This window comes from Eumetopias jubatus, unplaced genomic scaffold (genome assembly GCF_037043125.1).
Source record: "Eumetopias jubatus isolate StellerSeaLion01/CBP00866 unplaced genomic scaffold, mEumJub1_p1.0 scaffold_2, whole genome shotgun sequence".
Classification (NCBI taxonomy): Eukaryota; Metazoa; Chordata; class Mammalia; order Carnivora; family Otariidae; genus Eumetopias; species Eumetopias jubatus.
The window spans coordinates 114,512,961-114,528,551 of NW_028274808.1; the positions used below are offsets into that span (position 1 = coordinate 114,512,961).

At 42.2% G+C, this 15,591-nt stretch overlaps 1 protein-coding gene across 3 annotated transcripts in view; it reads left to right on the top strand.

The window, feature by feature from the left end:
- PAPSS1 (3'-phosphoadenosine 5'-phosphosulfate synthase 1) overlaps positions 1–15,591 on the top strand; it is a 104,318-nt gene that overhangs the window by 70,491 nt on the left and 18,236 nt on the right. For all 3 annotated transcript variants that reach the window (XM_028121301.2, XM_028121303.2, XM_028121302.2), the window contains one exon: positions 2,028–2,296. In XM_028121301.2, coding sequence (XP_027977102.1) covers positions 2,028–2,296 — 269 coding nt within the window. The remainder of the gene's footprint in view (positions 1–2,027; positions 2,297–15,591) is intronic.

Genomic DNA, 15,591 nt, shown 5'->3' on the forward strand with positions numbered 1-15,591 from the left:
TCTCAAACAGGCTGTCTCTTGGGGCCCTGGGGCTTGCAGGCTTGTGCTGGGCCAGAGTCCTCTCCCCCTGGTGTGAGTCTGGAGTCTGTCCTCCATCCCCTATCAGTGCAGTGACTCACATTGGCCTACGAGGAGGATACATTGATGCTCAGTAAGTGTGTCTATTGTGAGCAGGCTGTTTAAAGTATTTATTTTATTTTTGTGAGACGGAATGAGAGAGAGAGGGAGAGAGAAAATGAGTGGGCGGGGAGGGGCAGAGAGAGAAGCAGGCTCCCCGATGAGCTGGGAGCCCGATGCGGGACTCCATCCCAGGACCTCAGGATCATGACCCGAGCTGAGGGCAGACGCTTAACTGACTGACCACCCAGGCGCCTGTGAGCAGGCTGTTTATAAAAAAATGGGTGGCATAAAGTGAAGGGAAGAGAGGAGAGAGCTAAGTGAGTGACAAGACTTAGGCCAGAATCAGAGTGGATAAGGTCAGGCAGTGATCTCCTAAATGGGAATTATACCCTCCTCATTTGTACTTTTGTGAAGGACTGGAGTATATGCAGTAGAGTCAGGAAGTAAAATTGTTTCTTGCTCCCAGGGGTGGGGGAGCTCTGGAGTTTTATTTAAAGATCAAAAGGGATGTTTGGGGATATTTTTTTTATTAAAGTAGACTCCATGCCCAGCATGGAGCCCAACATGGGGCTTGAACTCATGGCCCTGAGATCAAGACCTGAGCTGAGATTAAGAGTGGGATGCCCAACCAACTGAGCTACCCAGGCACCCCCTGTTTGGGGATCTTTTTATATCCATATATAAAACAAAATTTGAAGTGAATTCAGGGTAGAAAAATTTTCAGGTTTGTACCCCTCTTCCCATCTCCTTAAAGCGGAATAATTTTAAATGCTCATATATTTGTATCAGGACTTTCTTGTTCTTTGTACCTTATATCAGCTATTTCTTGGGTAAAAACCAGCCTTGTTCATGTATAAAAGGTAACGTGAGAACTTCAAAACATAACAGTAATGCTGTAAATCTTGGAATATCACAGGATGTGGTTCCCCCCCAATAAGCCCCCAAACCCCTGGTCGAGTAGGGTGCCACAGATTTCCTCCTGTAGCCTTTTGTCATCATGATAGAAGAGGGTCGGAACTGACAACAGATTGGGGAAGACGTTTATACTATTTGGCTTAAAATTGTTAGGAGAGGGGAAGATACTCTCTCTGAGTCAGGCTTGGATCAGCATGGCTTGATGCTATACCACATGTTGACAGGGCAATAAAATACAGAGCTCTTCTAGCTGGGTTACCACTGTGTTCTGTGAAATTTCTCTGTGACTCCAAAGAACCATGCTTTTGAGAATGTCTCCTAATAGCAATCCCCATGCAGGGTGGAGCCAGGGTTGTAAGCAGAAGATACAGAGTTAACCAGTTTTAATTCATCTAGCAGTTTTCACTGTTTGGGTAATAGCAGTGGCTCTTGTAAGGGATAGTGTTATTGCTAAACTGTAATCCAAAATCCAGACCTGGCATCACAAAACAACGTCGGGTTCCAGTCAAACAAAGTAATCAGTATAAACGAGCATATTTGGATAGTAGGTAAATTTTTTAAACGATAAATTTCTCTATCTTTCTGTCTCCCTTTAATAAAGCAGTGTCTTAGGTCCTATGGAGGGATTGACCTGGTGTGTAATTAAGGCACAGGCCAAGCACTTACATCCGTTGTAAGCACTTAAACCAGGAAGTTGGGACCAGAAAGTCTGGTGGTTATTCTTGCATGCCATGAATGCAGAAAACAGTTGTTGCAAATCCATGACCGTTCTGTTAACACATCCTCAGGCATGTAAGATTTGTAAAGTAAAAACATGGCAGAAGGATAGGTCAAGTTGGCCTTGGAGTAAATGGTCAAAGTAGGACATGTTTTTTACCAGTCTCTGATAGTGGGCTCATACGTTTGCTTAATCCCATCAGACTTGAGGAAGAATTGCTTGTCCTTTGGAAGGTAAGCCGTTATATTCTTGACTCTGGAAATTCTCTTTTCAGACGCTGTCTTTGCCTTTCAATTACGCAATCCAGTGCACAATGGACACGCTCTGTTAATGCAAGATACCCATAAGCAACTTCTAGAGAGGGGCTATCGGCGTCCTGTCCTTCTCCTCCACCCTCTTGGGGGCTGGACAAAGGATGATGACGTTCCTTTGATGTGGCGTATGAAGCAGCATGCCGCAGTGCTGGAGGAAGGAGTCCTGAATCCTGAAACAACAGTGGTGGCCATCTTCCCATCTCCCATGATGTATGCTGGGCCAACTGAGGTAGACTGCTTTTAAGATTTTCAGTTCAGCAGAAACCACATTTACTAACACGACTAGTGTTGATTCTCCTCTGACTTGTTGGTCTGTTCCAGACATTGAACAGGCCTGGAGTACTCTCATGCTCCTATCGGGAATGTTCTTTATTTTTTAAAAGATTTTATTTATTTATTTGACAGAGAGAGACACAGCAAGAGAGGGAACACCAGCAGGGGGAGTGAGAGAGGTAGAAGCAGGCTTCCTGCGGAGCAGGGAGCCCGATGTGGGGCTGGATCCCAGGACCCTGGGATCATGACCTGAGCCGAAGGCAGACGCTTAACGACTGAGCCACCCAGGCGCGCCTCGGAAACGTTCTTTAGAGGTGACCCCCCCAAAAACAGTCTTCTTGGGAACGGGAAGACAGGGAGAGGCTTCTCTTGCTGTTATCGTGGTTCTTGGTCCCAGCTTTGTGAAGGAGGGAACGTTCCCGCAGACAGAGAGCTGGGTAAGCTTGGGAAGGTGTGACAGAGGCGCCTCTGAAAACTGTTGGCCCCGTTTACAGGCAGAGCTCTGATAATATCCATCTCAGCTCTTTAACAAAGTACTGTCATTCTTCCCCAGAGACAAATTGGGTCTGATTTTTGCTGCTTCTGAATTTTGGAAGGGCCAAAGGTATTTCAGTGGGAAGGTAAGCATGGTACCCTTTAAAAAACATTCAGAAGACATTCTTCATCTTTTGTTTTGTGAAGGACTGGTGCATAATAGAGTCAGGAAGTAAAATTACTTCTTGATACTGTGTGCGGAGGGGGTTCTGGAGTTCTATTTAGTGGTCAAAAAGAATGTTGTGGGATCTTTTTATGACCATACATATAGACAAGGACTTAATCAGGTTTTTGCTTCAAGGCAGAATAGGCATTCAAAAATGACCTCAAAAACTGTGTGGGGAATTCCTAACCAGCTTCTTGTTGAATTTCAAGATAAAGAATGGAATGCACATTATTATTACATTCTTTTTCAGCTCTTGAAGGGAGATGGATTTATTTAGATTTATTTGGGAGGCAGACCCTCTTAAAAAGGGTCTAAATAGTTTATATATATTCTGTGATGTCTTCCTCCCAAAAAGTTTAGGAAATCCAAGCGTGTTTGGCTATTCTTTAGGCTCATGCCTAAAAATTTTCGCTGGAGCTTAGTTGTGGGTTTGTGTGCTCTTACTGTCTCTTTATCCAAGAAAAACAAAGAAAAGATAATAATAAAAGACCCTGAAAGATGAAAATGTATTTGACTCTTCTCTTAGATCCAGTCTAAATAATGCATTGGAACTTCAGTAGGTCAAGCTCATACTCTTCTTCCCTCTTTGTTGGTATCGAAGGTTCAGGAGAATTAGGCAGGGGATCAACCTTTAAGCTTCCTAGAGACCATCACGACTTCTTCAAAGAGGAACTACATTGTCTTGGAGATAAAGTGACAAATTTTATTCTGGTAATTCTCCAACCGTTCCTTTGGTGCTGTCTTCATCATCATCGTCATCATTTTAAAGGAATCATTTGGTCTCAAATTCTCCAGAGTTATAGGATAAACGATTTTTAAAATGGGAGTGATCCAGGCAAGTTCAGGGTCAGGAATAGGCCACCTAGGAAAGTAAAGGGATTTACCTTCCCAATTCAGGACAGATTTTGTCCTCTTTGTGTTTCGTTTCTTACTTCCTATCTAAAAGGGGAAGAGAGATGACATTTTAACTAAACTAAAAATTGTTTTTAGAAAGGCGAAGATGAGAGGATAAATAATAAAAGTAGCCAAGCTGTGCTAAAACAGATTATTCTTTCCTGAGAGAACACCACAAAGAATTAAAGCATGCTGTTTTGTCTACATTGGAAAGATTCTTATGTCTTCTGATTTCAGAAGCAGGTGTGTTTCTTAAGAAAGATTCAAAGGTGAAGGTACACAAAGGTACCTTTGGGGTGCTGCCTGCATGTTGGCTTACCTGAGAGCTGTGTTTTTTGCAAGCATAGGTGACTGGTCAGTGGGCTGGCAGCAGCAGGCCCTTCCGTGGCCTCAGAGTTGCTGCCTTTTGCTTCCCACCAGGGCATGGTCTGGTGAAGACGGTCCAGCCCTGCCATCGAGGAGTGGCAACATGGTTCTGGTTTGCCCCCAGATGGTTTGTAATCTCAGGCTAGGCTTCTTTAGACTTCTCTGGGTTATTTTTGAGTGCACCATAAATGGTTATTTAACCGGTGCACAAGGAGGTTGGACTAAATATTCTTGAAAGGTCTGTTCCAGGGCATTTTCTAGTTTGTCTCTCTTTCTTTTAACTTCATATTTAAGTATAGTATACATGGGAAACAGTACACATTTCATAGACGTCAGGTGAAATGGATTTCTCCCGTTTGAACAGTCATACAACCAGCATCCAGACTTTTAAAAAAAAGGCTCTTATCTGCATCCTAGAAGCTGCCCTTCCTGTCTTTCTGTTCCCTCCCTGTTCTCCCCCAGTGGTCCCCGGTATCCTCACTTCTCACCTCATGGGTCCAGTTTGCTTGTGCCAAAGCTTGGATACTCTGAGAGTGAGATTAGCGTTCAGGAAATTTGTTGGCGAGAGCCCTTGGGATCAACGCCTGTGAAGAGGAAAGAGAGGAAGGGAGTGGGATTGGGCAGAGGGAGAAGTGAAGCTGTGGTTCAGTCTTAGTGGAAGCCTCAGTTGCCCCTGTGTGGAGTTCCGGAAGGGCCCGCAGAGATGTTCCATGTTGCCCAAGAACTAGGCATTTATACCCTGGTGTGGAGCTGTGATTGGCCGCCCAGGGAAGGGGCGTGCCCTCGGGCCCGGCTGCTCTCTGCATGGAGGCCGTTTCTGAAGAGGGCTGACAGCTGCTGAGTGTGTGCTGGCCCCTCTCCCAGACGCCGGGGGAATAGGCCTCTTTTCCTCCGGCGGACCGGGGGGAGACACCTGAGGGTTGCCTCAGTGTCCGGTCCAGCCTTTGTGTAATAGAAATCCTGCAGCATGTACTTTTTTGTGTCTGGCTTCTTTCACTTTACATTGTGTTTCTGGAACTCAGCCCTCGTTGTGTATCGTTGGTGGTAGGTCGGTCGTGCTCAGTACAAGTCATGTGACTCCACCCAATACTGTGGGTGGGCGTGTGGGCAGTTTCCAGTGCTTTGCTAGTAAGAATAGCGCTGGGATGCAGATTTCAGTGCATGTCTTCTAGTGGACGTTTATGTCGTTGTATACTGATGGGTCGCATTGCTGGGTCATGGGGTATGCGTTTGTTCAGCTTAGAAAATGCTCACAGTGAATTTTCCAATGTGGTTGTGCCATTTTACTCTCCCAGATGAGAAAATAAGTATTTCCTCATACTTGATTATCTTTTTTTTTAAGGATTTATTTATTTATTTGAGTGAGGGAGGGAGAATCGCAAGCCAACTCTCGGCCGAGCGCGGAGCCCAACCCGGGGCTGGATCTCACCTCCCCGAGATCACGACCTGAGACGAAACGGAGAGTCGGACGCCTAACCAGCAGTGCCACCGAGGCGTCCCTTGATGATCTTTTTCGTTTTAGTTAGTTTATTCCTTTAGCCTGACTCTTCAGCCACACATTTTCTAATAATTTACTATTTCTTAACCAACCTCAACAATGTTTTCATTGAACTGTCTTCACTGAAGAGGAAATGGAGAATCAGTAAATGAGTTGTATTTATATATAGTGATTGAGAAATAGAATATAAAAACAGCTCATTTTCAATGAGCTTTTACTGTATCTGACTGGCAATATGTCAAGGGTTTTACTTGTATTAGCTAACTTAATCCTTACAATAACACTAAGATGGTAGGTATGATTATTATTCTCAGCTTACAGATGAGGAAGCAGAGGTAGAGCTGTTAAAAAACTTGTTCGAGGGGCTCCTGGGTGGCTCAGTCAGTTAAGTGTCTGCCTTCAGTTCAGGTCATGATCTCAGGGTCCTGGGATCAAGTCCCGCATTGGGCTCCCTACACAGTGGGGAGTTTGCTTCTCCCTTTGCCTGCTGCTTCCCCTGCTTGTGTTCCCTCTCTCTCTGTCAAATAAGTAAAAATCTTAAAAAAAAAAAAAAAGAAAAAAACAAAAAAAAACTTAGTCCAGATCACAGGTTGTCTACAGATAATCTGGTTCCAGGTCCATGTACTATAACTTCCACAGAATGTCTTTTGTGTCTTGTGGTACATTATTAAAAGAGGTTTTAAAATAAGTGGCCACATATGTTTTGAAAACAGACTGGAAATAAATTCTTAAAATATCCTATAGGAGTTCCAAAGCAGTGAGGTAGGATGGCCCTGGCTGGCATTCATTAGAGGAGGAACCTCTGTACAGTGGCTTTCAAACTTGTGTTTTATCACAGCCTGGAATTGGGAGTTGTGATATTCTTTGTTCCTCTGTATTCTTGCTCTTCGTATTCTTATGATACCTGCGTCATGGTATTAGTAATATCTGCCAGTGTTTTTGTTGTTGTTATGAGGGGTGAATAGGATGATGTAAATCATTTAACTCATTGCCTAGTTGGTGACAGCACAAGGTGATGAATATCAACTGCTTTTACTAAAAAACAATAACAAACCCCTTTGCTGCAAGTTCTCAACACCCCTGGGGTTCTGTCCCTACATCGAGGGAGCTGCCTACACCTCAGGGCTCTTGTCTATCTGTGTGAAGGCCTAGAATTTCAGCTTTGGCAGAGAGCCTGGGGTGACCTCCTCCAGAGCAGACTTCATGTCAGAGCATGCATCCTTTGATTTGGAATGTCCTTTGGTGTTTGAGATAATACATAAAGAAAATGAAAATAAATAATAAAAAGACAATGAAAATAACCACATTTTGAGTACGTGGGTATGTGTCACACACTGAATAGATTCTTTTCCTACATTGTATAACCTCATCCCCACAACAACTCGGTGAGACAGCTTTATTCCCATTTTGCAGATGAGGTTGCTGAGGCTCAGAGAGGCCAAGTGGCAACAGTGGGCCATCAGAGAACATCAGAACTGAGAATAGTTAAAGTAGTAAAAGCAGATTTTATTCAGGAACTATTGCAGTGGGGGAAAAGAGACTTCAGTGTAGAACTGGGCTCAATTCTGAATAGGATGTAGACAAGTGGGGATTGATAGGCAAGGGGCAGAGTGGGTGGTGGTGGTAGGGGGGTGTTCAGTGGATTGAAAATCACCAAGAGGAAAGCATCAGAAATTACAGGCAAGAGATGATTGTGGTTAAGCAGACCTTGCAGGATTCTTGCTGAAAGCAAGCCAGCTGATCAAATATCACTTAGGGGATGGTGGGGAAGAAGGATTTGAACACGTGTCAAGGATAGGGAGTTTCTGCTAGCAAGAGTTTTGCTAAAACTGGGTAACACAGGCCCTACATGGATGGACACTGAAGGTCGTCGGGCTTTGAGGGCTTGGAGGAGTCTCACTAGAGTTAGGTCAAGCAGAGAGACCCTAGAGTCACTAGCATGACTGCAGAGCTGGGACCGAAACTCGGGCCAGTCTGACTCCATGGCCTGCTGTTCTTTTCTCCACATCTCTTTGCTACCTGGAAGTCTCTAAGGGGCCTGTGGTGGGTAGTGGGTGGGAGGGCAAAGAAGTCAGGTGTCTGCACAGAGCTGTCAGGTTTTCTAGAAGGGTCTGAAAGCACCTTAAAGTTGCATCTGCCTATAGATCTCTATTTGGAGTTAGGAGCTAAGAGGTGTGGTTCTTGTCAGGAAGCACTGGATCTGGTACCTGAGCAAAAGGCAGTTTTTAACTTCTGAACTTTTAAAGAGCAAACTAGAAGTTCTAGTAAACCTCTCTGTATTTTAAACCCTTAAATGTTTTACTGATTTATGACCTGGCAGGATCTAATCTAAACGGTTAGATTGAGTGGTGTGTGAAAACTGTCCATTTCTTTTTCTCAAGTGCCCCCCTTGAGTGTTTGACTTATTTGGCTATTCACAGCCTTAAGTGAAGAATTTTTTTGTAATTAAAAAAACATTCAGTTTTGTAGCTTTTCCAGTGACATCAGGAAAAAGCCTGCCAGTAATGCTTATTTGCCAACTAATAATAATAAAATAAAAACAATGACTCTCCTTTAATCATTTTCTGTAGGTCATTTAGAAGGCATTGGTACCAGATTTGTTTCCCTAGCACAAATGCTTTTCAGAGCAATGAGCAGCTGTGAAGCCTGTCTAGTTATCAACAGGATGCCCCTGATTTTCCAGTCTGTAAAGATTTAATAGCTTTGATTCCTAAATTCCATTTTAGAAATTGGGTGGGTGGGGGCGCCTGGGTGGCTCAGTCGTTAAGCGTCTGCCTTTGGCTCAGGTCATGATCCCAGGGTCCTGGGATTGAGCCCCGCATCGGGCTCCCTGCTCGGCGGGAGGTCTGCTTCTCCCTCTCCCGCTCCCCCTGCTTGTGTTCCCTCTCTCACTGTGTCTTTCTCTGTCAAATAAATAAATAAAATCTTTAAAAAAAAAAAATTGGGTGGGTGGGTGGGGGGGGCAGCATGTGGAGGGAGAGTTACTTTTCTAATGCTAAAAAGGTGTTCTATGTGTACATTTTTGTTTTTGTGAGGTATTCATTGACTATAGGAGATTTTGGTTGTCCTATCTTGCAAAATGCTAAGTCCATTTTTGTAAAGGATAAATACTGTGTGAACGTGCTGAAGTATGATGCATTTTGGAATGGGACTATGTGCCACTACTAGCTATATCCTTGGGTTAAGACATTTGAATAAGGATAACCCGTTGAACTTTGGAGGAAACATAGAGTTGGACATAGGGATTTCTCTTTGCCATGAAAGTTACTCATGCATTAGTAAATGACTCCTTAATAGAAATTGTTTCTGTGCAGATGAGCAGATGCCCTACACTGGGACAGTAGGAATATACTGCCCCCTGGATGATAGTGTATTTGTTTAATTAGTCTGTGCTTTATACCAGTATCTGCAGCTTAACTAGGATGTCTGTTAGGATATAAATCTGTTCCTCCCTGTAAGCACTTCTAAGAGTTCCAGCAACCTAAAGAGACATTTCTTCTGGAGATTTAAGCCTAAACATAAGCGCCATAGACTCCCCAGTTGTTGTTGTTGTTGTTGTTTTTTAAAGATTTTATTTATTTATTCGACAGATAGACAGCACAAGCAGGCAGAGTGGCAGGCAGAGGGAGAGGGAGAAGCAGGCTCTCCGCCGAGCAGGGAGCCGGACGTGGGACTCGATCCCAGGACCCCAGGAGCTGAAGGCAGCCGACTGAGCCAGCCAGGCGCCCATAGACTCCCCAGTTTTAATTGTCAACTTTGGTCTTCTTCGGGGCCTTTGATAATTTTGTCTTCTCATTTATCTTATTCGTGTTTCTGGAGTCGTGTGCCACAGGCCCTTATCCAGGATCTTTGGATCACGTATTACCTTATTCTCCTGGGAGATAAAGCACATTAATATTTCTGTGGCACAGTGAATGATTTTTCACACCAAATGGGATCAGTGAGCCCACAACTAACTTTGTGTCAGTCTTGATCAGGTTTTGCTACTAAATTAGTTTTAAAAACTAGGTACATAGAGGCTTTTAAATTTCAGATGCATGTGTTACCTAATTGTGGTAAGTTCACAAAATGTACATAGATTCTGTTGTATACCTTAAACTCACACAAGGTTGTATGTCGATTATATCTGAAGAAAGCTGGAAAAAATTGGATTTCAGGTTTTTCAATAAGCAGTTGTGGGTCTGTACCACAGAAGCATTTAGAGTCTGTTGATGTATTTTGAAAGTAATTTTGGGGGGTCTGTGTAGTCTGATATTTTATATATTTTTAGCTTATATCTAGTTTCTTGATAACCGAAATTACTAATTTAATTCAGAGGCATTCGATTTTACAGATTTTTTAGGATGCTTTTCACAGGGGAAAATGCCCTTTTTTCCTCCGATTTTTCTATAGATTTTCTGCTCATCATCTCTTCTTGTTTCTTAGTGAAGCAGCATCATGTTCCAATATCATTTGTTAGTCTGGTTTTCCTGCAGTTAGGTAATCTATACTGTTCCTTCCCTAAGTGTAGTGCTAACCAGGATTTGTCCTCCTGATGTCCTGTCTTGCTATAGGGCTTGACACAGTGTTAGGGGCTCAGTAAGAATAGGTATGCATGAATTTGGGGGTTGGAGATACCCAGGAATAATACTCGCTCTCTCAGTTGTTCATTTTGCACCTTAGACATGTTACTGAAACTTGCCAAGTCTCAGTTTTCTTATTTGTGAAATAGGAATAGTAACTGATCAATTTGCTGAAACCATTAAATGAGATAATATTTATAAAACACTTTGTACAGTGACTAGCATATTAGGAACTCAGTAATTGGTAACTATTTTGATCTTCTCTCACCCTAGTAAAGAACTTCATGAAATGTTTTCCAATGCCTTACCACCTTTGGTTCCTTAAAATAATGATAGGTGAGAGGGTGGAGAGGCAGAACAAAATCAAACACTTCTGTCTTTTATCAAAAGCAAATTTTGGGGCCCCTGGGCTTGAGAGGCAGGAGTGAGATGGGGGGCTGGGCCATGGTGGATTTACTCTCTTTTCCCTTGATCCTCCTAATCTGCAAAGCTGGGCTCAGCCAGGGAAACATAATTCATAAGAAAAAAATTAGCTTGGGTGCTGATGGTTCTGAACAAATACATCTCTTACATTTGAGCTGTGTTATTTCAAAGACTCAGACAGTTGAGATTTCTTGCACATAAAGGGAATCTTTGGGACAACTTGTAATTTGAATGTCACATCTCAGTTTCTTGATTTGCAGAATGAAGGATTTGGATTCCACAGTCTAAACTCCCTTTCAACTCTTAAGATTGTGTGATGAGAGTAATTGTAAATTGTAATTCCCTTCTACAAGCTGGGGAATGAAACATCAAAGTAGAATTTGTAATTTTTGCATTGCACATCATCAATGTGACACTTATGAGGACTGAATACTGTTCAGTGCCCGTACAGAGTGATGGAAATTGGTAGAAGCATTCAGAGTACTAGTTGCACAATTAAGATAGAAAGCCATAAGGACCCAGAATCTAATGATGGGAAGGATGAACCTCCTTTTTCATTTGCCTCTCTAGATTTTCCCAGTTACTTGAAGAGTGTAAAATGATTCCTACTGTTGAGAAATCAGGAGACAGGCCATTATGATTTGGGAATTTCAGGAAAATAGATTCATATTAGAGAGAGGTGATAGTGTACAAAGAAGAGAAAGGGGTATTTTAACATGGAATTCATGAGATGAATGAAGGTATGGATTTTTTACCCAACAAAAATAGGTCATGGATTTGACTTCGTAAAGAATTTTTGTACTATTAAAATAAGTACGTTTTTTAAAAAAAATTTTTTAGGTTTTATTTATTTATTTGAGAGACAGAGACAGAGATAGTGAGAGAGAGCACAACTGGGGAGGAGAGGGAGAAGCATGCTCCCTGCAGAGGTAGGAGCCTGATGCGGGACTTGATCTCAGGACCCCGGGATCATGACCTGAGCCAAAGGCAGACGCCTAACTGACTGAGCCACCCAGGCGCTCAAAATAAGTACACTTTTGATAGTTTGGAAAGGAAAACTTGCACATTTATGTAAGAAAATAGTTTCTGTGCCTAAATTCTTTTATAAACCAGTTATTTGAGTTTTGCCATATGGAATGTTGACTTCAAGAAAACTTATTACACTTACATAAAAGCAAATTTCTGAGTGAATATATAAAGAAATAGGTCACCTATTCTATTTATTATCCTCAGTTTTTCTTTCTTTCTCTCTTTCTTTTTTCCTTTTCTTTCTTTCTTTCTTTCTTTCTTTCTTTCTTTCTTTCTTTCTTTCTTTCTTTCTTTCTTTCTTCTTTCTCTCTCTCTCTCTTTCTTCTTTCTTTCTCTCTTTCTCGCTTTCTTGCTTTCTCTCTTTCTCTCTCGCTTTCTTTCTTTCTCTCTTTCTCTCTCTCTTTCTCTTTCTCTCTTTCTCTCTCTCTCTCTCTCTTTCTCTTTCTTTCTCTCTTTCTCTCTTTCTTTCTCTTTCTCTCTCTTTCTCTCTCTCTTTCTCTCTTTCTTTCTCTCTCTCTTTCTTTCTTTTCTTTTCTTTTCTTTTTTCTTTTCTTTTCTTTCTTCCTCCCTCCCTCCCTCCCTCCCTTCCTTCCATGCAAGGGGTGGGGGGAGGAGGTAGGGACAGAGGGAAATAGAATCCCAAGCAGGCTCCATGCAGCCCCAACATGGGGCTCGATCTCATGACTTTGAGATCATGACCTGAGCCAAAATTGAGAGTTGGAAGCCTAACCAACTGAGCCACCCAGGTGCCCCCCTGAGTATTTGTAATTAAGAAAAATTGAGGATATATACTTACTCTGCCAGGCTTCTGGGATAGTGGAATTTCTCAATTGGAGCAGGAGAAGATGGTGTAGTAGTCACAGTATTTTATGTAAGTAGTATAGTCCAGTTATATGTTTGTGTAATATAATTTTAAATTTGGAAAGTTCATTTTTTGTTTCAGAAACTGTTGAAAATAAAATTTACCAAAATCTTTGGGAGTAGGGGGCTAGATGATGGATACCATTTTTCTAATGGAGTCAGGGAGCAAATGAGACTTTATGTTTATCCCAAAAGAGATGTCAATTAAAAATAGGTAAGAGGAAAAAAATGAGGAAGAGACACTCTTCTAGGTAAGATGGCCATATTGGGACAAATCAAGAGCAATTCTAATTCTAAGGAATTTACATTTTAAATATTGTGTATAGAGATGTATAATTTGGGTTCCTAACAGTAATCTTTTAGTTCAGTAGTCACACAGTATCTTAATAAATCTGTGATGGGTGGTAGGGAGTAGGCATTATAGGATTAATACTTGCATAGATAAATTACATTTCTTTAAGAGTTAATTATAATTTGAATTATAAACTACTTCTCTATTATCACTACTGGACAGCAAAACTTAAGTAATTCTGATTTGTATTACAATATGGAAATAAGAGATTTGAATAAACCTTAGCCCCCAAAATGTACTTTGGGAGGAAATTCTAAACAAATATCTATTTTAACTAGAGTTACTGATTCTAAGTAGTCCATATTCTGCGTAACATTTTGATAAGACAGTTCTCAAACCTTATTTGAAAGTGAGGTAATTGTTGAACCTCCATTTTAGTTAGAATTTAAACAGGGGAAGTTTAAAGAATTAGTAAACTTCAAAAGGAGAGTGATTATAAAAACGTAATGTGAACTCTAAAGATTACCCTAGGGTTGAGGGAGATTACCAAAGGAAAGATAAACTTGGAAAAGGGATCCCCCTCCCTAAGACTAGGCTGCAGACCTCACTGGAAAAGACATAGTTTCATCCCAGCAGATGGTGGAGAAATTCAGTGGACTGTCTGGACTACAAGTGGGCTCACAGAAACCAGAAAGCAGGAAATACCCTCTGGTGAACAGGCTAGCTGAGGCTGACAGACTGCTGCTCAAAGTGGGTCGGGGCACTGTGGGGGAGCCCGCTTGCTGCCAGAGCAGTGCACACAGTGTGATACCTGTATTGAGGTGGATGCAGGAAACAACCCTCTGGGACACAGGTGAGCACAGGCTGGTGGGTGGGTGAACTGTGGGAATCAGGGAGCTGCTGCTGGTGGGAGGCTTGGAATGCACCAGTATCTGCACTAGGAGGGCAGCAGTGGGGTGGGCCTTGGGCTCAGGCTTAGGCTTTGGGGTCGTTGAAGGCTTGTATACTTTGGGCTTGTCCATGGACCAGAGTGCCACTCAATATCCCCATACACAGGCACCTTTGACGCCCCCTTCCTCCTGCAATATCCCTATGATGCCCTCTACTGATAAAACTTAACATTGTGCTCACTGTAAAGGGAGAAATACTTAAAGAGTTCAGTTCATTATCTCAGAGCGAGTACTAAAGGGTGAATTTGGAGTTGAGGGACAATAGATTGATAATTGGCACAAAAAGCTATAGAGTTATGGGGCACCTGGGTGGCTCAGTCAGTTAAGTGTTGGACTCTTGGTTTTGGCTTGGGTTGTGATCTTGGCATTGTTGGGGTAGAGCCCCACATGGGGCTCTGCCCTTAGTGGGGCTCTGCGTTCAGCAGGGAGTCTGCTTGGGATCCTCTTCCTCTGCCCCTCCCCACGCTTGTGCTCTTGCTCACTCTCAAATAAATATCTTTTTTTTTTTTAAGATTTTATTTATTTATTTGACAGAGAGAGACATAGCGAGGGAGGGAACACAAGCAGGGGGAGTGGGAGAGGGAGAAGCAGGCTTCCCGCTGAGCAGGGAGCCCGATGCGGGGCTCGATCCCAGGACCCTGGGATCATGACCTGAGCTGAAGGCAGACGCTTAATGACTGAGCTACCCAGGTGCCCCTCAAATAAATATCTTTAAAAAAAAAATGCTAGAGTGACATCCCCAAAAAGGAAGAAATAAACCTCAAAAAAAAAAAAGTTGCCAGTAAATTACCTGCCAGCTAGAATGAAGCTGTTGACACTCTAAAGGAAAACAACACAATTCAGACTCCTTAGAAGAGATCATGCACAGGTCCAGTATACAGTAACAATGAATAATTGCAAATATGAAGAAGTAGGAAAGTGTAATCAATAATCCAGAATAAAAGCTGTCACTAGAAACATACCTTGAGATGATGCTGATGTAGGAATTAGCAGTTAAGAGCATTAAAGCTTCTTAAAAGCAAATATGGTCTTATGGATGAGGAATCTCAAAAATATGGAAACTATATAAAAAACAATCAAATGGAAAGTCAAGGACTAAAATAGATCTGAAATGAAAACATTTATTGGATGGATGTAAATGCAGACTAGAGTTGGTAGAAGAAAAGGTCAGTGAGAGAGAAGTCAGATCAATCAAAGTAACTTGAAAAGAAAAGGAAAATAGATGGGAAAATGAGCGGAGCCTCAGTGACCTGTGGGCAGTATCAGGCCATCTAACATATATTTAATTGGAGTTCTGAAAAGAGGAGAGGGGGAAAAATGTGGCAGAAAAGGTTTTTGAAAAAATGGTTAAAAGTTTTCCAAAGTCAACCTACAAATTCAAGAAGCCTAATAAATCTTAGAATAAATCCAAAGAAAACTACACTTACGCATAGTCAGTCTCCTGAAATTTCATGATATAAAGAGGACCCTTAAAAGCAAAGCTATAGGGGTTCCTGGGTGGCTCACTTGGTTAAGTGGTTAAGCGTCTGACTCTTGGTTTCAGCTCAGGTCATGATCTCAGGGTCATGAGATCGAGCCCCCGTCTGGCTCCATGCTCAGCGGGGAGTCTGCTGCCACCACCACCCCCCTACCCGCTTGCACACTTTCTCAAATAAAATCTAAAAAAAAAAAAAAAA